This window comes from Suricata suricatta, chromosome 4 (genome assembly GCF_006229205.1).
Source record: "Suricata suricatta isolate VVHF042 chromosome 4, meerkat_22Aug2017_6uvM2_HiC, whole genome shotgun sequence".
NCBI classification, from domain to species: Eukaryota; Metazoa; Chordata; class Mammalia; order Carnivora; family Herpestidae; genus Suricata; species Suricata suricatta.
Window position 1 is genome coordinate 163182112 of NC_043703.1, and position 18938 is coordinate 163201049.

At 59.9% G+C, this 18938-nt stretch overlaps 2 protein-coding genes across 5 annotated transcripts in view; one reads left to right on the forward strand and one right to left on the reverse strand.

Annotated features, from left to right (window-relative positions):
- The window catches only part of ADI1 (acireductone dioxygenase 1), a 6173-nt gene extending 967 nt beyond the window's left edge, over window positions 1–5206 (forward strand). Inside the window, exons 2-4 of the mRNA XM_029938358.1 lie at window positions 2319–2438; window positions 3688–3867; window positions 4541–5206. Of these exons, the coding sequence (XP_029794218.1) occupies window positions 2319–2438; window positions 3688–3867; window positions 4541–4660 (420 nt within the window). The 3' untranslated portion in view covers window positions 4661–5206. The remainder of the gene's footprint in view (window positions 1–2318; window positions 2439–3687; window positions 3868–4540) is intronic.
- A 2430-nt stretch (window positions 5207–7636) lies between these two features.
- On the reverse strand, window positions 7637–18137 carry LOC115290356. Of its 4 annotated transcripts, XR_003908062.1 has the most exons (6): window positions 16938–18137; window positions 11121–11267; window positions 10645–10724; window positions 9437–9525; window positions 8353–8441; window positions 7637–7828 (listed from the first exon to the last, which is right to left on the reverse strand). XR_003908062.1 is itself a non-coding variant. In XM_029938360.1 (4 exons), exons 1-4 carry the CDS (start codon window positions 11448–11450, stop codon window positions 8380–8382), a joined length of 561 nt encoding a protein of 186 aa, XP_029794220.1. In that variant the 5' UTR covers window positions 11451–12126; the 3' UTR covers window positions 7637–8379. The 4 variants fall into 4 exon arrangements, 2 of the variants coding, with proteins under 2 accessions (XP_029794220.1, XP_029794219.1); XR_003908061.1 differs by lacking the exon at window positions 16938–18137 and having other exon boundaries at window positions 8353–8871; window positions 11121–12126; XM_029938360.1 differs by lacking the exon at window positions 16938–18137 and having other exon boundaries at window positions 7637–8441; window positions 11121–12126.
- Window positions 18138–18938: the final 801 nt, after the last annotated feature.

Below are 18938 nucleotides of genomic sequence, written 5' to 3' on the forward strand. Positions count from 1 at the left end.
TGGGCGCCTGCGCCCCCTGCCGGCCAGCGGCTCCCTTGTAAACAAGGGCTCCTTTTATTGATTCTCAGTGGAGCTGGCGTGGAGGCGGGGCTGGCCTTCTGGTCAAAGGGCTGCGTCTCTACTAAACAGTTTGCTTTTTGTGCCTGTGTCAATGTTTACGGAGTGTTGATCTTTTCTCAGGCTAAGAGTTAACACTTAACCTACTGGAAGGTACTATTTTTGAAGCAATCAAATGGTGTAGTGTCTTTTACCACAGGGAAGTAAGTTTTATTTTTTTCTCGTAAAATCAGTTACCTGCAATCTAAACAATCAGAAGGTTCAAGTTCCTGTACTTTGGGGGTTTCATTCTGCTTTTTACGGTTTAAGAGCAAGAGTGAGATACTGGTCAGGGGCACCTGGGTGGCTCAGTCAGTTAAGCTGCCAACTTGGCTCAGGTTGTGATCTCATGGTTTGTGAATTCAAGCCCCACGTGGGGCTCTGTGCTGACAGCTTAGAGCCTAGAGCCTGCTTCTGATTCTGTGTCTCCCTCTTTCTCTCTGCCTCTCCCCTGCTCGTCCTGTCTCTACGTCTCTCAATACTGAATAATAGTTACACAAATTTTTTTAATTTGTAAAAAAAAAAAAAAAAGAGAGATATTGGTCAATGTGTCAAAGTATCCAAGTGATAAAATACAGCATCTTAAAAGGCATCTTTTAGTAGTTCCATGGATCAAACCCAGTTTCTCTTGCCTTCTAGTTCAGCTGTGGATAAGCCCAAGGGCTGTAACATTAAACTATGTTTACTCTGTGGTTTTAAAATTTTACTACGTTTACTCTGTGGTTTTAGTGTCCTGTGTATTCTTTTTTTTTTTTAAGTTTTCTTTATTTTGAGAGAGAGGGGCTGGGAGAGAGAGAATACCAAGCAGGCTCCACAGCATCAGCACAGAGCCTGATGTGGAGCCCGAACCCATGAACCGTGAGATCATGACCTGAGCCGAAATCAAGAGCCAGAGCTGAACCTCCAGAGCCCCCCCCCCCCGACGCCCGTGTCCCCTGCGCTCTTACATACTGTCTTCATAGAAACCGTTCTTGATCGTCGGGAACATGTGAGGCGGTTTTGCACACTTGGCGTCGGGGGCTCAGCAGAGTGACTGGAAGTTCTCACACACAGGAGTAGAGCAGTAACGTGCATGTCCGGGGGGGGGGGTGCTGGATGATTTTGGGAGTCCCCTTAGAGACTAACGTGTCGATGATGACCAGTCCTTGAAGATGTTTCCGTGCTCGGGCCGCTCTGGGTGAGCCCCCCTTCTCTGCCTCCCTCTCCCCCTCATGGGACTCTCTCTGCCCCTCGCTCACTGTACCCTCTCTCTCTCTCAAAAAAATGTTCTGGAGTTTGAAAAAATGTGCGTTGTATCCAACACGGTGCCGAGGGCACTAAATTCGTTTCCAGCAGTTTGAGGGCGTGCAGACCCATTCTGGCGGGGGGCCTGGGGAGGGCTTCCTGACCAGGTGTTAGGACTGCACCTTAAGAATCGAGAGGCCTGTGATAAAACGGTGAAGGAACTTTCCAGGTGCAGGAAGCTGTCAGGAGCAAGGATGTGGGGCTGGGAACCATCGGGTTTGCTTGCTTTAGGATGTAGATTAAACAGCAGCACGACTAAAGGGGTGTCTGGGTGGCTCAGTGCGGACAGCGCCGACTCCCTCTCGGGTCCGATCTTGCAGTTTGTGAGTTGGAGCCCCGCCCCCGGCTCCACGCTGACAGCGCCAAGCCCCCTGGGGCTTCTCACTCTCTCCTTTCTCTGCCGCCCTCCAGATCGTGCTTTCTCTCCCTCTCGCTCAATAAATAAACTTTAAAAGTAAAACAAAACAAACGGAACAGGGAACCCAGGGCTCCTGACGAGCGGCGTCTCAGCCCCGGGCGGTGAAGCCGGTTTCACGTCAGCCTTCAGACCAGGAGTGCTTTCAGCCCAGGGAAACGACCGACCAGAGCCGTGACACATGACGTCGAGCGGTCCCCCAGACCTGCGGGGGGGGGGGGGGGCTTGGGGCCCGTGGAAGGGCTTGCTTGGCCATTTCACCCGGGCTCCCGGTGGCGGGACTGGAGGGAGACCCAGAAGCGGCAGGAAGGAGGCAGGAGCTAAGCACGACTGCAGTCTTGGACACTTGGACTTGGACAGAGTGTGGGGACAGGTCGCCCCTGAGGGAAACCGGGAGGCGGGGACGGAACATTAGGTTGTGATGATAAATTTGGAGCGTAATCATATTGGAGATCCAGAAAGAATGTGTCCACGTTTCCTTATTAATGTGACCTCTTTTTTGTTGCTGTTGGAACTCTTCTAGCTTGATGCTGACAAATACGAGAACGATCCAGAGTTAGAAAAGATCCGAAAAGAAAGAAACTATTCCTGGATGGACGTAATAACCATATGCAAGGATAAACTACCAAATTACGAAGAAAAGGTAGGGAGCTCCCAGTGGTGCGGGGAGGAGTCCTTATACTTACTACTAGTAAACATAAGCTTTTCTTTTTTTCTTTTTTTAATTTTTGTTTCTTTTTTTTAATGTTTATTTTTGAGAGAGAGAGCGCGAGTGAGCAGGGGATGAGCAGGGAGAGAGGGAGACACAATCTGAAGCAGACTCCAGGCTCCGAGCTGTCAGCACAGAGCCTGATGCGGGGCCCGAACTCATGAACTGCGAGACCATGACCTGAGCCGAAGTCAGCTGCTTAACTGACTGAGCACCCAGGCACCCCTTCTTTTCTTTTTATAAAGTTAAAACAAATTTTTTTTATTTTGAGAGAGAGGGAGGGAGAGAGGATCCCAAGCAGGCTCCATACTGTCCGCGCAGAGCCCGATGTGGGGCTCGAACTCACGAATTACGAGATCGTGACCTGAGCCGAAACCCAAGAGTCACATTCTTTACCGATTGAGCCACCCAGACACCACCCTTTTCTGTTAATGCCTTCCTTTGAGTTTTGTGTCGGAGTAATGCTGGCCCGTGGACGAGACTTGTTTTCCCTCCGGTTCTGGTTTTTGGCACAGTCTGTATTCAGTGGTTTCATCATTTCCTTAAATGTTTGGCAGATTAACCAGTGAAGCCCTCTGGGCCTGGAGCTTGGTTTAAAAAAAATTTTTTTTAATGTTTTCTTTAAATTTATTTTTGAGAGAGAGACAGCAGGAGCAGGGGAGGGTCAGAGAGAGAGGGAGACACAGAATCTGAAGACAGGCTCCAGGCTCATGAGCTAGCTGTCAGCACAGAGCCTGACACAGGGCTCGAACTCCCAAACTGTGAGATCATGACCTGAGTCGAAGCCGGCGGCCGCTCAACCGACTGAGCCACCCAGGGGCCCCAGGAGTTTGCTTTTTAAAGAAAATTTTTTTTAAGTTTATTTATTTTGAGAGAAAGAGAGCAAGAGCGTGAATGGGGGAGGGGCAAAGAGAGAGGGAGAAAGAGAATCCCAAACAGGCTCTGAGCTGTCAGCACAGAGCCTAACACGGGGCTCAAACTCACAAACTGTGAGATCATGACCTGAGATTATGACCTGAGCCGAAGTCGGACGCTCAACCGACTGAGCCCCCCAGGCGCCCCCAGATTATTTCCTGTTTTTGTGGAGGGACCCTGTCCCCCCAGTGCTGGTCTGTGAGGGTGGGGCCAGGCCAGCCCCCTGCTGACTTGGTGGCAGGCCTGTGACGGTCCCCCTCCTGTCTAGATCAAGATGTTCTACGAGGAGCACCTGCACCTGGACGACGAGATCCGCTACATCCTGGACGGCAGCGGCTACTTTGACGTGAGGGACCAGGAGGACAGGTGGATCCGCATCTTCATGGAGAAAGGAGACATGATCACGCTGCCCGCGGGGATCTATCACCGCTTCACGCTGGACCAGAAGGTGGGAGGCTGTGCTGGGGCCACTCGGGGCACTGCCCTCCCAGGGGCGCCCCTGCGGCGCTGGCGGCTCGGCGGCTGGGCCTGGGCCCCCGGGGGAGGCTGGCAGGAGCCTGGGGGCCGGACAGTAGGAAGTGGTCTTGCCCCTTTAAGGAGAGAGCACGTTGTTGAGTGTAGGGGTGCAGCTTGCTGGCCGTCTGCGGGGTCATTGCTGCTCATAGTGCGATACCAGTCCCGGCATCAGGTGGTCCTTAGGTTCTCTGCACGGGATTTGGACCACCCTGAGAGGTAGTTTAGTTTCTGGATGGGAACTAAAGGCATGTGGTGTAAACCCAGGATTCTGGAAGGGCGTGCAGTGGACGGCTTCCCTCTCCCCCGCTGCCCAGCCCCGCGGGCCTCCCCTCGCCCCCGGAAGGAGCCGGTCATGTGCATTGTGGCCTCTTGGCCCGGGACAGGCCTCCACACGAGGTTCCGAGGTTCCCTTCCCCCGGCGCCGGGTCCGAGCTCGGATCATTTCCTGGCCGAGCGGGGACCCCCAGTCCTGCCGTGCAGCCGCCTGGCTCCGTCCTCGGCCGAGCCCTGGCCCCCCCGCGGCGGCGTGGTTAGGACCCGGGGGCGCCCCCGCCAGGAGAGGTCCTGAAGGCTGCTTCAGCAGCGGGCGTTGGTGTGTTTTCTAGGACTACGTGAAGGCCATGCGGCTGTTCGTGGGAGAACCGGTGTGGACGGCGTACGGCCGGCCGGCGGACCATTTCGAGGCTCGCGGGCAGTACCTGGAGTTTCTGGCGCAGACGGCGTAGCGGCGCCCCGGCCTCGCTCGCCCCTCGCCCTTGGGAACGTCCGCGTGGATGGCGGCAGAGCACCTGTCCCTCCTCGCGTGTCCGTGGTGTCCATCGTGGGCCGGGGGGCGGAGAGCCGCCTCTGCAAGGTGTTTTAATGAAAGGAGCTTTTCCTACAAGTGATTCTTACGTGTTAGCAGCTCTGGGGATGCGGGCAAATCACATTGGACCTGATTCGAGATCCACGCGTCAGTGCGCCTTCGATTTTAACGCAAACGAAGCATCTTCCAGATGTGAGCACAAGCCGCTCCGGCCGCCCCGGGGCTGGGACGGTGGCAGATGTCGGTCGGTGCCAGGCCCGCCCTGGTGGCAGCTGTGCGCAGGGGACAGGGGAAGGCGGGCCGGCCAGCAAGGGGACACTTCCTCCCAGAACTGGGTGGAGACTGCGGTGGGGGACGCTTGGGGGTCCTGGTGCACTTTCCTGTTGGAAACGAGGTCGCTGCCTGTGCTCTGGGCTTGGGGTCCTTAATTCAGGAACGTGGTGCATTAAAGTCCCCGTTCAGATACTTTCTGTGGTCGTGGTCGCTCTTACGTGCATATACGTAATTTATATTTTATCTGCATTAGTGTCCGTTCACTGAGATTTCCAGGCTGATTTCCCTGTTAACTCTTTTACAAGCGTTTTTTATTTTAACAGGAAAACTAGACATGCTCATTTTCCTTTTCCTCAACAATTCTGACATACAATTTTGCCTAGTCTGTCACAATAATAGACCCCAAATCAACCTCTTGTTTTGATGGGCAGATTGTTTTAGTGTTTTTTTAAATGGATTAAAAATCTTCATGTTAAAATTCCTCTTTGAGAGAGACAGACCATGAGCAGGGGAGGGGCAGAGAGAGAGGGAGACACAGAATCTGAAGCAGCTCCAGGCTCGCAGCAGTCCGCACAGAGCCCGATGCGGGGCTGGAACCCATACACTGAGATCACGACCTGAGCCGAAGCCCGAAGCTTATCTTAGCCACCCAGGCGCCGCAAAGTGTGTCCCCTGTTCAAAGGTGTGGGGCATTTAGCCTTAGTGTTGGGTGACTGCGGTATTGATCAGTCAGAACCAAGCGGTACCTTCCCGTACCCGCTGGTGTGCGTGTTGGTGTAACAAAATACCCGGTTTTTCCTATTCCTCCTTAGGGTAGATGACGCTGTGAAAGGCGCCGGCCCACCGGGGCCCTGCATCGGGGGTTTCCCATTAAGAGATGACGGATAATCCAGGAACTTCCTAGCCTCGTGATTAACCATTTAGCCCCAGGATTCTTCCCATTTGGAATCTGGGCTGTAAGAGTCTTCCTCGCCTGCGGCTGAGGGGCGGGTGCTCGGTCTCCGGCCCGGCAGGGCTCCGGCTCCGCGCTGTACAGCGCTCAGGCGACGGCCGACACGCGGGGTGCATCAGGGAGACAGGGACGAGAGTGTCACCCGCTGCCTCCCGGCCGCCCTTCCTGCAAGGTGGTCCCACTCTTGCAAGTAAGACATATCCTCACAGGGGGACGTGCTGTCCCCGCACTTGCCCGGCTCTGGTCCCCAGGCTTCCCAGGGAGGGTTCCTCGTGGCTGCGGCCGGATCCGGAGCCCTGATGAGGGGGACGGCGCCTCAGGAGGGGCGGCCATGGGGCGGACCACTCCCAAGCCGTGACGTCTGCGCCGACGCCCCACACGCTTGGAGCGTGGAATTAAGCCACGACGGGGCTTCCGGATGGACGGGGCTCAGAAGGGGAGGGAACGGTGGCCTCGGTCCGTGCGGGGAGAGGACTGTCTGGCGGGAAGAGCAGACCTGGCCGCACAGTGCGCCTCCCTGGCCACTGGGGCCCCGGGCTGCTGCGTGGACAGCCCACCACGGTGTCTCCAGGGCGGGAGGCTCCCGTAGGTTCCAGAAAGACCCTAGTCAGGCTTCCGTGCAGACTCCCGGCAGCTGCGGGGCTTTGCCGCGGCTCCTGGAACCCAAGGTGCCCTCTGCCCCTCCACGCGCGGCCACGCCCCCAGCCGCCGCGGCCACGCCCCCCGTAGCGAAGCGCCAAGGGCTGGGCTGGGCTGACGTTCAAGGGCGGGGCTGTCTGCTCGCCGCATCCTCACCAGTGCGCGAGGGAGAAAGCTCTGGAACTGCCTTTCTACAAGGACGCCATTCCTGTCCCGGGGCCCCACCCTCATGACCTCCCCTGACCCCAGTCACCCCCAAAGGCTCTTCCTCCCAAGGCCATTCCCCTGGGGCCCACGGCGTCACCGTGCGAGGCTGGGGGGAACACGTTTGGTCCGCGGAGCACCGACGGCAGAAGCTGAAAAGCTTCCCCTTGGAAGCTCGGAATTTAAGGCCTTTCTGTAACACCGGGCCGACTCCGCCTCCAGCCGCCCTCCAGGCAGCCGGGGCTGTGACCGTGACCGGCCTCCCCGAGCCGGAGATCACCCAGCTGGCGGCGGAGAGACTGACGCGTGCCCTTAATTAGAAACCCTGGCAGCTCCGTTGCCTTGACTGGCAGGCAGCGCAGCCCTCACCTGACCACGTGGGGGAAATGAGCTTGTGTGCAGCGCCGGACAAGGATGCTGGAAACTTCCCAGCCCCCTGTCCTCCTGTCCGGCTGGGCTCCGAGGAGGGAAGGGCGGCCAGTGGGAGAGCAGGGGAGGAGCTGGGCGAGGGGCTTGGGGTGGCGAGGGTCAGGGGCACGGGGCTCTCGGGAGGAGAAGGGGTCCGGTCCTTGGAGCCTGTGCGCGTGTGGGCCCGCAGCTCACGAGCTGAGTGGGGACGGTGTCCTTGCAGCAGGAGCCCTTTTCTGAATTTCTGTTTTCTGTTTGCAGTTTTCTGCCATAGAGTTGTCTTTTAAGCATCCTTTTTTTAAATTTTAACATTTATTTACTTTTGAGAGATGAAGAGAAAGTGTAAGAAGGGGAGGGGCAGAGAGAGAGAGGAAGACACAGAATCTGAAGCAGGCTCCAGGCGCTGAACTGTCAGCAGGACGCGGGGCTCGAACTCACAAACTGTGAGATTATGACCTGAGCCAAAGCTGGACGCTTAACCGACTGAGCGAACGCCCCCATGCCCCTAAAGCATCCTCTCGAAGGCGGCGCCGGCAGGGCACTGGAGGTCGTCCGGGCGGAGGCGGAGCTGGGCCTGGGCGTGCAGCCACCCGTCTGGGCGCCCATCCTGTTCTGGAATGAAGGCAGCTTCTCTAAGGAAACAAGCCCCCACCTAGACCCTCAGCCCTTCCTGCCGCTGGCGTGTCTTATTCGTGTTGGAAATGCTTATGTTTGTCTTACACAACGGCTCCCCCAAATCAGCTGCTCTGAAGCCCACACAGGACCCGGAAGAGGACAAATCAACGAGAGCGATGTGACTTGTGCTCACCCCGTGTGCTTCTGGGCTGCTCCGCGGCCAGTTAATCCTGGTGGCTCTCTGGCGACACTGGCCACGCTGACGCTATCGAGCGCCCAGCCCTGGCAGGCTGTGGGGAGGGGACCCCGAGGACCCGGGGCGACCTGGCACAGCCAGGGACAGAGGCACGCCCTCCAGAGGCCTGTCCCGCCTGCCCGGCACACACTTCTTGGCTTCGATGGGGTGGTGCTAACCCACCGGGGGTCCCCTGTGCTCACAGCCCCGAGTCTTAGGAGGGTCGTGCCCCCTGCACTCCCACGCACACTTCCCCTGGGACGGGGGACAGGAGCCCTGCTTGTACCGTAGGTGGGCCGTGGTTTCGGTTCTGCTACCGCGTAGCTGTGTGGCCTTGGGACGGTGACTCAGATTCTCTGTGCCGAAGGTTTTCTTCTGCAAAGGGAGCAGGGCCACAGGACCATCCGCTGAAGCCCGCAGGACCCAGAAAGCATGAGGCTTGCTTGCGGTGTTGGAGACACCTGCTTTCGGCTGTGCACGCGTCACTGAGCAGGTGTGCCGAGTTCACGGTGATCTGTCTACGGCGTCGGGGGCCGTGATTGGGCAGGGGGCTCCCCGAGGGCACCCGGGCCGGGGCGGGGCGGCCCCGCGCAGCAAGGAGAGGGCCCACGGGAGGCCGCGGTAACAGCCCCCGACGCCGGAAGAGCAAGGGGCTGGGGGCTCCCCTGGAGCCTCCGGGGGGACTTCCCCGCAGACCCCAGACCCGCGGGCTGGGGGAGGACAAGCTTCTGTCGGTCACAGGAACCCAGTCTGGTGGTTCTTGCGGCAGCTTCTGGAGCCTGGCACAGGCTGGTTCCCCTCGAGGCTGGAGTGTCAGCAAGGTCACCGACAGGTGAGGGCAGGAGCCCCGGCTGCGTCTCCCAGGCGTTCTGGGGGAGGTCGTGGGGGACCGGGCTGGGAGCAGGTGGCGGGGGGAGGGGGGCACTGGGAGGACCTGGCACACGCGGCGGGGTCAGGGTCAGGGTCAGGGTCAGCTCTGAGGCTGACCCTGCGTTCCCTTGTCACTGCCAGGTGTCCTGGAAGGAGCCTTAGTCTGGGCCCCCAGTCCAGTGCCGGCTGTCGGTCCTGCACGGGGCTGCCCCTGCCCCCCGCCCCCACGTGCTGCTGTGTCGCTGCCTCCAAGCAGGTCAGCAGCCCCCCAGGTGCGTCCCTAGCGGGGAGTCCTGCCCCCACCCGTCCTGTGCACAGGGCCTCCTGGGCTGGCCCGTTTGAGCGTCTGCAGTCAGGTCTGTAGGATGGGTGCCTGTGCCCGCCAAACATTCCCCTCCAGGGCAAAGTGGCATCCAGGTGGCACTGTGACCCCCGAACCCGAGGAGGACTCTGTCGCTTCCTGAGGGGTTGGTGGAGGGGGAGCTGATGCGTGTATGTACCTGCTTCCTGCTGGGGGCTCGGGTGCAGGCGCGCTCCTGTTCCAGCGCTGCCACCAGCCTTCTCCCCGTCTGACATGTGACACACTGGCCTGCAGTTCAGAAGGTCACCTGTCACCGGGAGCTGGGCAGGCGACCCTGCCACGGCCACGTCTTGACCTGGGGCGGCTGTGGGGGTGTGGCCTGCCTGCCACCAGCCCAGCTCGTGCAGGGTCGGCGCGGGCCCTTGGTGGGGGACAGACCCTCCTCCTGCAGGGTGGCCGTGGATGTGGACGAGCCACGCTCGCCTCCCGCTGTCCCCAAGGAAGAGGAAGGCGCTCCCCTGGGCTGGGAGGATCCGCGGGAGGGAGAGGGGGGCAGCCCCCCATCGGCGCCGTGTCCGTGAGCTTGTGGGTCCCCTGGCAGCTCCCTCGTGCACCAGGGACCGGGCTGGGGCCTGGCTCTGCCCTGTGCCACCACTCAGGTGACAGGCCACCTTCGTCACCCAAGGACCCTCCAGCTTCTGTGCTCCCCCCCCCGCCGTGCAGCACCACCCAGGACAGTCTGCCAGGAGCCACATGTCCTGCTTGAAGCAGCCATGGAAAGTTAAAAGCCAGGGTGAGCTTGCGTCGGGTGACGTCATCCTGCGTCTTCGGGCTCCAGGTGACGTGCATGAAGTCTGCTGACCAGAGACTCTAACCGACTGTGTCAGACCTTGAGGCCATAGTCCCCGGGCCGGGCCCGTGCCAAGTGGGGCCAGAGGGCTTGGGCTGCTCTAGGTGCCACCTGGGTGACGGCATCTGCCCCCAGGGTAGCCGTGGTGGTGTGGTCAGCAGTCCAGCACTCCGGGCGCCAGCCCACCCTGGGCTGCAGGGCCCCCTCCTCTAGGTGGTGGTCAGAGAACGGGGCACCCCCCGCCCCGTGCACTGGAGGGCCTCCCTGGGTGGGGTCAGGGAGGAGCGCCCTCTCCAGCCCGGCGGGAGCCCCCGGGGGTGAGCTGGGCACAGAGGTGGGTGTGAGTGAGCCATGCACACCTGTGTTAAACAAGTGGTGTTTCATCGTAACTACAATTTTCTATTTTCTGTTCTGACCAGTCACGCAGATTTTTAGCTACGTGCACAATCGTATACTGTCCAGATCATTCCTTTTAACTGCTGTATGCTATTCAGTTCTAGAAGCTACCACCCTTTCACTAGGATGTTTAAATCCCATTTTAAGAGCAAAACCTTTACCAATGTTGATGCTTCCCTCTGGTTATGGGAAAAACACAGCAAATCCACTTCTTACATGGAAAATTCTGAAGTTCAGAGATCTAGAAGAGAAAACATAAACGAGCTGGATGTCCATTCTCCCCCTAGTCACCATTGCCGTTTGGTATTTTCAGTCTTTTAATATGTATGTGGTTTACATAAACATCTCCTAGTTTGTGTCTTTCCAGGTCATGAAAGCTCTAACCGTATGATCAGGTCGTGTATTATGATTGTATGTAATTGACACACTCTCCTGTTTTCAGTATCTTATTACTCTACGTAACCCAAGTTTTGACTCCTTGCCAGGTTCCTCTCCAGGAATGTGGCAGCTCGCTCCCTGCTCTCGGGGGTTGTGACGGCTCCCTCCCCCCACCTCGGGGTACGTGGCAGGAGCCTCGGCTTGCTCACTGCCTGGGGAGCCGCTGGGGTGAGTGGATCCCCAGGTTGCCGTCTCTCACCAGACTGAGTCCCTGTGTCCCGGAGCCTGGAGCCCTGGTCTGGACCGGTGGACGGTGAGCACAGAGCCTGGATCGAAGGTTGAGGAAGGGGAGCGTGCGGAGGGCGAGGAGGGCGGGCTCCTTTCTCGGGGCACCCCCCGCGCAGGCCTGCGGAAAGAGTGGGGGCTCAGGTTGCCGTAAAGGATCCCACAGACCAGGACTTCGACAGCAGAGACGTGTGACTCGCCTGCCCGCGGGCTGGAGGTCTGAGGTCAGGGTGCCTGCGGGCGGGTTTCTCCTGGGGTCTCTTTCCTTGGCTGCGTCTTCACGTGGCCTCTCCTCTGCATGCATTCCTGGGGCCCCTTCTTGTAAGGACCCCAGTCCCGGTGCGTCAGGGCCAACCCTTGTGAGATCATTTAGCCTTAATTCCGTAAGGACTATCTTCAAACATGGCCCCCTCGGGGATTAGGAGTTGAGCCTATGGGGTTTGGGGCACATAATTCAGTCTGACACCAGAGGAACAGTTTTCCAGTGTGGGAAGCAGCAGGTGCAAAGGCCCTGTGGCAGGACACGGCTGCAAGCCACGGTGGCTGGAGCGCAGGGAGAGGCAGTATGGGTCTGAGCTTTGGACCCTGGTTCAGGGGTGGGGGCAGCCTCGTTTGGGGGTGAGAACCTGCGGAGGGCCAGGGGCAGAGGGAGGCACAGTCTGTCTGCCTTGTGGGCAGAAACACTTGGGGAGCGTGGAGAACAGACAGCTGACAGTTGTAATGAGCCGTATAATCCCCTAGGAAGCGGGGAAACTGAGGCTCGGAGAATCTGAGTTGTTTAAGCAAGGCCACACGGTTCACGGTGTGCAGACCCCACACCGTCCCTTTGTTGTCAGACTGCAGAGTGTGACATTCCTACAGCGCCATCCTGGGGGCACCTAGAACGTGGCTCTGCAGCGCGTGGCCCACACGTGGGCCGTGGCTGGTTTCTGGAGGTCCCGCAGGCCTCAAACAGCTTTTACGGCCTCGAGCTGTGAAAACAGGACAAACCGGAGCAGAATTTCTGCTAGAGGGGCCGCGGGGCCTGCCACGCTTGCCCTCTGGCCTGTCCCAGGAAGCGCGTGCCGACCCCCTTCTAGAAGGGCAGTGGGCGGAACCAGGCGCCCACAGCCAGGACTGGCTTCTCCGCGGTGGGCCCTGGGAGGCCGTGCGTGGGGAGGTGGCTTGTCATTTCTTGCGAGGGTGACCCGATGGGACGTCGTGGGGGTGGCCGAGACGCTGGGGTTTGAGAAAACCTGTGAGTCTGGTCACCTTTCCCTCCGTCCGGGAGGATGGACCTGACGGAGCCAGGCGGCTCCCGGAGGGGCCGGTGACCGTGTCGTCCGTGACCCATGACGACCTTGGACGGGTGAGGAGCCGGTCCGGGGCTCTCCTAGCAGAGGGTCCTTCCAGTTGCTCCCGCTGCAGCCCCGTGTCCCGGAGGGGCTGCCGCTGCCCGGGGTGGGGGGGCCTGGCACGCGGCGGTTCTCCTGCCCCCTCTGGAGGTGCTGGTGGAGGCGGAGCGCCCGCCCTGCAGAGGCTCCCCGTCCGCTGGAGACGCAGACACGTCTGGGGTCTGCGGGGGAAGGCCATGCATGGGGGCGAGGACGCTGGGCCCATCTCAGGACGGCAGGCCATTCCGTTCCCTTCAGGCCAAGTTAAATCCCTCCTTGGGCCCTCCCCTCTGAGCCTGATGGGGTCGCAGCTCCGGCTCCCTCCCCTGGGGACGAGGAGACCAGGACCCGCAGGCTCCGTGTTTTCTGGGGAAGGCGAGGCGGCGCTGGCACACCGGCTGGGTGTCTGGTGTCCAAGAGCAGTGCGCAGTGGCCTGGCCCCCACCGTCCTGGGCAGGACATTTTGGGTCCCGTTCCCTCCCTGAATTTGGGTCCAGTTCCTTGTCACAGTTGTCACTCATTGGCTTGGCCGGGCAGACAGGTTCTTGGCATAGCTTCTGCATCTGATGCCTGAGGCCAGGGTGTGCAAGGGCCCTGGGGTGGGACACCGGGAAGCGCCAGGCTGGCCTCTCCAGGGGGGTGGCCTGCTCCCATCCGACCTGCCTCTGTGTGTCAGGCACATGAACCTGACCAGATCAGAGGAGGGGAAACGCCGCCCCAGAGGGAGAGGGACCCCTGCAGGAGGCCCGGAGGGCTGCTGGCTGGGGCTGAAAGGTCCCGGAAGGAAAGCAAAAGCTGGGCAAGGACTGGGCGCCGGGGGCTCCTGGGCGAGGAGGGCGGTCTGTGAGGCCCAGCGGCCCAGGCAGCTGCTGGATGTGAGGTTCTCCTTTCTGCCCGCAGGACCCTGGAGCCTCCAGGGCGGCGTGGGCCATGCTGCAAGGGGAGGGGCCCTGCCGGAATCCTCCCTGACCGGGGAGCTGGCTGACTGCGCAGCCCCGAGGCTCCAGGGCGCGTTCTGAAGGTCAGCGGGCCCCTCTGCTTGTTTCCGGGATGGATTCTTGGGTTTCGTTTTTAATTTGAGATAGAGGAATGCCTGGTGTAAGTGAGAGGTCCCCGGTTATGCCGGGGCAGCCCCCTCTCCCGCCTTGCAGGGGTGAGGTGGTGCCTTGGCCCGGGTCTCTGAGCCCCTGTGCCCCAGGCGCCCCAGTCCTCTGGGTGCCCCCTGCCCACATGCCCCTCTTGCGGGTGGGGCTGGGGGGAGGCTGCCACCTCCGGGGAGCCTGGGGTCCTTTCCCTCGGTGACCCCGCGGCTCCGAGCACCCACAGACCGGCCTGCGGGATGCCTCAGGGTCTGGCCCCCCCAGAGCCCGATTTGAAGGGAAGCCCTCACGGTGCAGGGACTCAAGGGACCCCCCCCCCAATTTTATTTCCTTTCCAAAGAGAGAGCTTCTGAGCTCTCAGCCTTCAGCGCTCTCTGGCTCTATCTCTGTTTAATGTCTAATCCACGTTCCGGCAAATGCGTGGAGACCCCGTGCCTGGCACCGGCTGGATCTGTTTTCACTTTGTTGCAAACATGGACAGAAACACCGTTTGGCTCTATGCAGTCAGTGTCTGTATCCCAGTCTTTAAAACGGCTTCTGCTTTAAAATGCGCCGGAAGAGCTGGACGTCTTCCTAGAGCAGCCCCTCTGCCCCGCACGGGCCTGAGCGCCGGTCCTGCCCCGAGTCCGTGCCCCGCCGGCCGGCCCGCGTCCCGGAGAGCCCGGGGTTCAGTGCGGGCGTTCTCTGGTCGTTTTCTGTAGAAGCAGGAATGACTGCTGAGGCGGGGACTGCGTGGCCCCCAAAAGACACCATGCTGGTAGGCGGATTCATTTGAGCCGAAGGCAGTCGAGGTGCAGCAGATTCAAGACTCTTCACCTCTCCACGACCTAGAGGACTGGGGGGGCGGGTGGGTAGCTTGGAGAGGGGACTGTCACCCACCGCAGACCTTTACCGCCATGACCTGCTGTCCTGTGAGTCCCCCTCCCCCGCTTTGAGGCCCAGCCCCCATGTCGCTCCTTAGCTCAGGACCACACAGAAGCCTCAGGTGCTGGCTTGTCCTGGGGCCTCTTATTTATTTATGTCTTTATTTTCGACAAGCACAAGCAGGGGAGAAGCCGAGAGAGAGGGAGACACAGAGCCCAACGCAGGGCTCGAACCCACGAGCCGGAAGACCATGACCTGAGCCCCCCAGGCGCCCCCGGGTCGTCTCCTCTGAGGCCCCTGGACGTGCGCATCGGACTGACCTGCTGACCTGTGTCTGTCTGATCATTAGGAAGAGAGCCCGGTGAGCAGAGGGGAAGCTCTTGCACCCAGGGGGCCCGGTCACCTGCCGGCCACCCGGCCCCGACTCCCTGCTGGTGAGGATGATTCCCTCTCCTGTCCCGGTCTCCCCCTGCAGGCGGGGGGGGGGTCGTCCTTTCCTCCTCCACGCTGGCAGCAGCAGGAGCCAATGTCCGTGGGACTCGTCCCCGGGACAGAGCAGCTGATGAAGATTTGTCACGAGCGATTTTGGTTTTTATTGATCCTTTTCCTCCCAGAGGTGGTCACTGCTTTTGTCTTCCTTGTGTCTTTTGTCACAGGCAGAATCCCCACAGGGCGGGGCCAGCCCTGCCCTAGTTGCTGGGAGCGAGTGTGCTGGAGGCAGGGATGCCGCGGCTGTGCGCCTGGGGGGCAGGTGTGCAGGGTCTCTGGGCCACCGGGGAGGCCACCAGCGAACGCACAGGCTCCACTGAGGGTGAGTTGGCCACGCGACGGGTTAGATTGTCACTGCGTCACCACGAGCCTTAAGACTTTCTGTACAGTGAGGTGCACCGTGAGACCCCACATCCCCCGACCCGAGGCACACCCCCCTGAGGCTCTGGTGTGGCCCCGACAGACCCGCAGCCCAGCTGCACAGGCTACTGGGTCTCCTCCCCGCGTCTCGGTCTGGCCTGGCCCGGCTCTGGGACCAGCGAGCGCCTGTGTCACCAGCAGTGCTCTGTCCGGCCCGGCTGTGCCCACCCCCAGGGGTCCCTCCACCTTTGTGGTCTTGCCGGTGCCGGAAAAGCCCCGTCCCAGGGGCGCCGCCGGGTCCTAGACTCACGGGCACCTCCCCTCCCCTCTCTTGGGAGACTGGACACACGGTTTCCCCTGTTCTGACGCCCGTGGCCAGGAGTGTGCGCTTGCCGAGGCTTCCTGCACCCTGAGTCCTCCTTGGGGCCCCTCTTCTACCTGGGAAGCTGCCTGTGGCTTGACTAGCGGGGGCGGGGGGTGGGTTAGCCTGCCACCCTCCTCATTAACGGCCAGATCCTTGAGTTGGTTATATTTGAAAAACTTAAAAAAATTTTTTAAATGTTTTATTTTTGAGAGAGAGATAGTGCGAGAAGGGGAGCGGGAGAGAGAGAAGGAGACAGAATCTGAAGCAGCTCCAGGCTCCGAACTCTCAGCACAGAGCCCAATGTGGGGCTCGAACCCACGAACCGTGAGATCATGACCTGAGCCGAAGTCAGATGCTTAACTGACTGAGCCCCCCAGGCACCCCAAAAAACTGTTTTTGGAGAGCACTCCTGCTAAACAGTGGCCACGCTGGTATCTACGGAAAAGACCGAATTAAAAAGTGGATAAAAAGTCTAGTGGCCGCCACCAGGGACTCCCTTACTGGATGAAAGAACAGGATTCTCCTAACGTTCAAGTCTGACATCCAGTGCCAATCCCCCTTCTTAGAATCCAAAGAGTCCGGCCACCTGCTTGTTGCCGGTAAGAAGCGCGGTCCTCGAAGCCGTGGGCACCCGAGGAGCGGCGCATTCCCACGGGCCTGTTTGGTGTCCCGAGAACTGGGCTTGGTCGGGCTGCGGGCTCCAAAATCTGGCCACACGTCCTGGTGGCTGGATCCAGCCGGACAGAACTGTGGGCTACTGCCCTCCCACCGCTGTGGCGCCAGGGTCCTACCACCACACTGCCAGCCCCGGGGGAGGGGGTGGCAGCCAGGATTCCGGCTCCCAGCTGACCCGGGCAGCTGCAAATGTCAGTTTAGCTGAGTCCCAATTTCCTTTCTAGGAAACCCTTGGACGCGTGGGGCTCGGGGGAGGCGGAAGGAGGGGAGGGGCCTGACCACGGCGACCCTCCGCTGGACGCCTGACGGCCGTCGGCACACCCTCTCTAACTGGTGTTTTAGCGTTGACCTCGGGGGGCTGGGTTGGCTGCGTTTGGTGGACGTGCAGACCCCTTCCCGCGCCCCATGGTCTCGGGGAAGGAACCGTGGCCGGAACCGGCAGGCAGGACCGCACGCCCTGCTGGCGTCCTCACTGCCGGCCTCCAGGTGCCGTTTGCATGGTTTCCCGGGCAGAGGACCCGGCGCCCGCGCGTGCAGGTGACGGACGACCCGCGAGGGGCTCTTACCGGGACTCGAGGGAGTCCCTCGCCACCCGTGGCACCGAGTGGGAGGCTGAGGGGGGACCCGCTCCACGTGCTGGAACGTCCTTACGTGGGCGCTGGCCCTTCAGTGGCCAGTGTTATCCTTAGAAAAAATGGTGTTTGCCAGCCTCTTGAGATCTGTTTGTAAAGAGGAACAATTTTATTAGGGTCAATATGTAAATTACTGTTGGGCCAAAGTAAAATTAGCGCGTCCCTCGACAACCACAGGGGTCTGGCGTGGTCACAGTCGACACCCCCCAAGTCTCCCAGGCAGGAAATGGAGGGGGACCAAGACAGGTCCGCTCTGGGAGGGAGCGTCAGGCCCGGGGACAGTGACGACTCCCAGCACCTCGAGAGACCGGGCTCCGGGCAGCCAGCAGAGGGGGCGTCTCCTGGCCAGCGACAGGAAACCGAGGGAATGGACGGCCCCCCTTTCTACAGATGGGCAGTTCCCCAACCAAGGCCAACGCTTTGGGGTGCATTCCGAAAATGACGTGATCCGCAAGCCCTGAAGAAAAAGCGACTCCTCTTCTTTTGCAGCACGACTTGGTCCCGGACAAACCGGAGGAGGAAACCGGGCCGCCCGAGGCCGGTGTCCGGTAGGAGGCTGTCCTACCACTGGGTTGTCAGCGCGAGGGGACCCGGGGAACCGTCCCCTACGTTCAGTGCTCTGGGGCCTTACTGAAACCCGGAGGGACGGTAAGCGTCGCGAGGTCTGTCCTGGCCGATTGGCAGCGCTTTCCAAGGGCTCGTGGCCCAGCAGGGAGGGATCGAGGGCCCCCTGGCCGCGCCCAGAGCGACCCCAGGAGGAAGGCCTCCCGCAGCACCCTCCTCCTCCTCGGGTCCTCGGTCCGTACAGCCGGGCGCTTCCCCCTGCGTCCGCCTTAGCCAGCGCCTCCCCGGAACGTCACAGCTGTGTGTCCCCTACGAGAAGGCAGGTGCGGGGAGGGGACACTGGGAGGCACGACCGCGGTAAGGTTACAAGTACTTTTTTCATTACGAGATTAAGACCGACAAAACGAGATCTGATGATCCAGAGAAGTATATATTAGAGGCTTTTCAAATATTACAGTAGATCTGAGTGGACCTGGAAAGATAAAATGCTTTTGTTGAAATGTTTGTTTTTGAGAGCGCGAGCAGGGGAGGGGCAGAGAGAGGGAGACACAGAATCCGAAGCAGCTCCGGGCTCTGTCAGCACAGAGCCCGATGCAGGGCTCGAACCCATGAAATGCGAGATCATGACCTGAAGTCGGATGCTTAATTGACTGAGCCACCAGGTGCCCCCCCTCTTTAAAAAATTTTTTCTTCTTTAATGTGTATTTTTGAGAGCGAGATAGTGGGGGAGGGACAAAGCGAGGAATCAGACTCTTGAGACAGAAGCTGGGGGTGTTCCAACAACGGCTAAGAGAAATGGGGGTGAACAGCTGATTATTACAGGACTGGAGGCCCCATAGTAACTTCTAGTTCCCTCCTGGGGTCCAGACAGCCCCCCTGCCCACCAAGGTCCTGCCTGGACCGTTCCATTGGGGAATGGTGTCACCGCCATTTCCCAGCCTGTATTTTGGAAGGATTAAGAACTAAATTAAGCCCTTAAATTATGCTCAATTAGCCACTACCTTACAGACACGGGATGAAAGCCCGGTGGCCCTCCTGGAAAGGCTGGGTGAGGCTCTCATTACATACAGGCCTATCTCCTCCAACATTCCCTGAGGCCGAGACAATTCTGAAGGACAACTCTGTCCCTTGCAGTTCCAGACAGTCCAAGGACAGTACAGAACTGGCCGATGGCCCGGAAGGGACCGCGGATTATGAGCGGCCAGTCGGTAGATTGCACCCAAGACCGAGAGGAGAATACGGAGCAGGAAGGGAGGCATTGTGGCCGTACGTACTACGTCAGCCTGGACTTCCCGAGGGCCTGGCGTCACGTGCCGTTTGTGTGGCCGTTGAGGGCACTGGAAACCATGTCCTCAGGGGGACAAGAGACGT

Coding starts and splice junctions, on each gene's coding strand:
- LOC115290356 (XM_029938359.1), bottom strand. CDS start 11,450: ATGCATGCAGAGGAGAGGCCACGTGAAGACGCAGCCAAGGAAAGAGAC. Junction 10,725..11,120: donor GGACACAGGGACTCAGTCTG/GTGAGAGACGGC, acceptor TTTCTCTTCTAG/ATCTCTGAACTTCAGAATTT. Junction 9,526..10,644: donor AGAGGGAAGCATCAACATTG/GTAAAGGTTTTG, acceptor TCTGAACTGCAG/GCCAGTGTGTCACATGTCAG.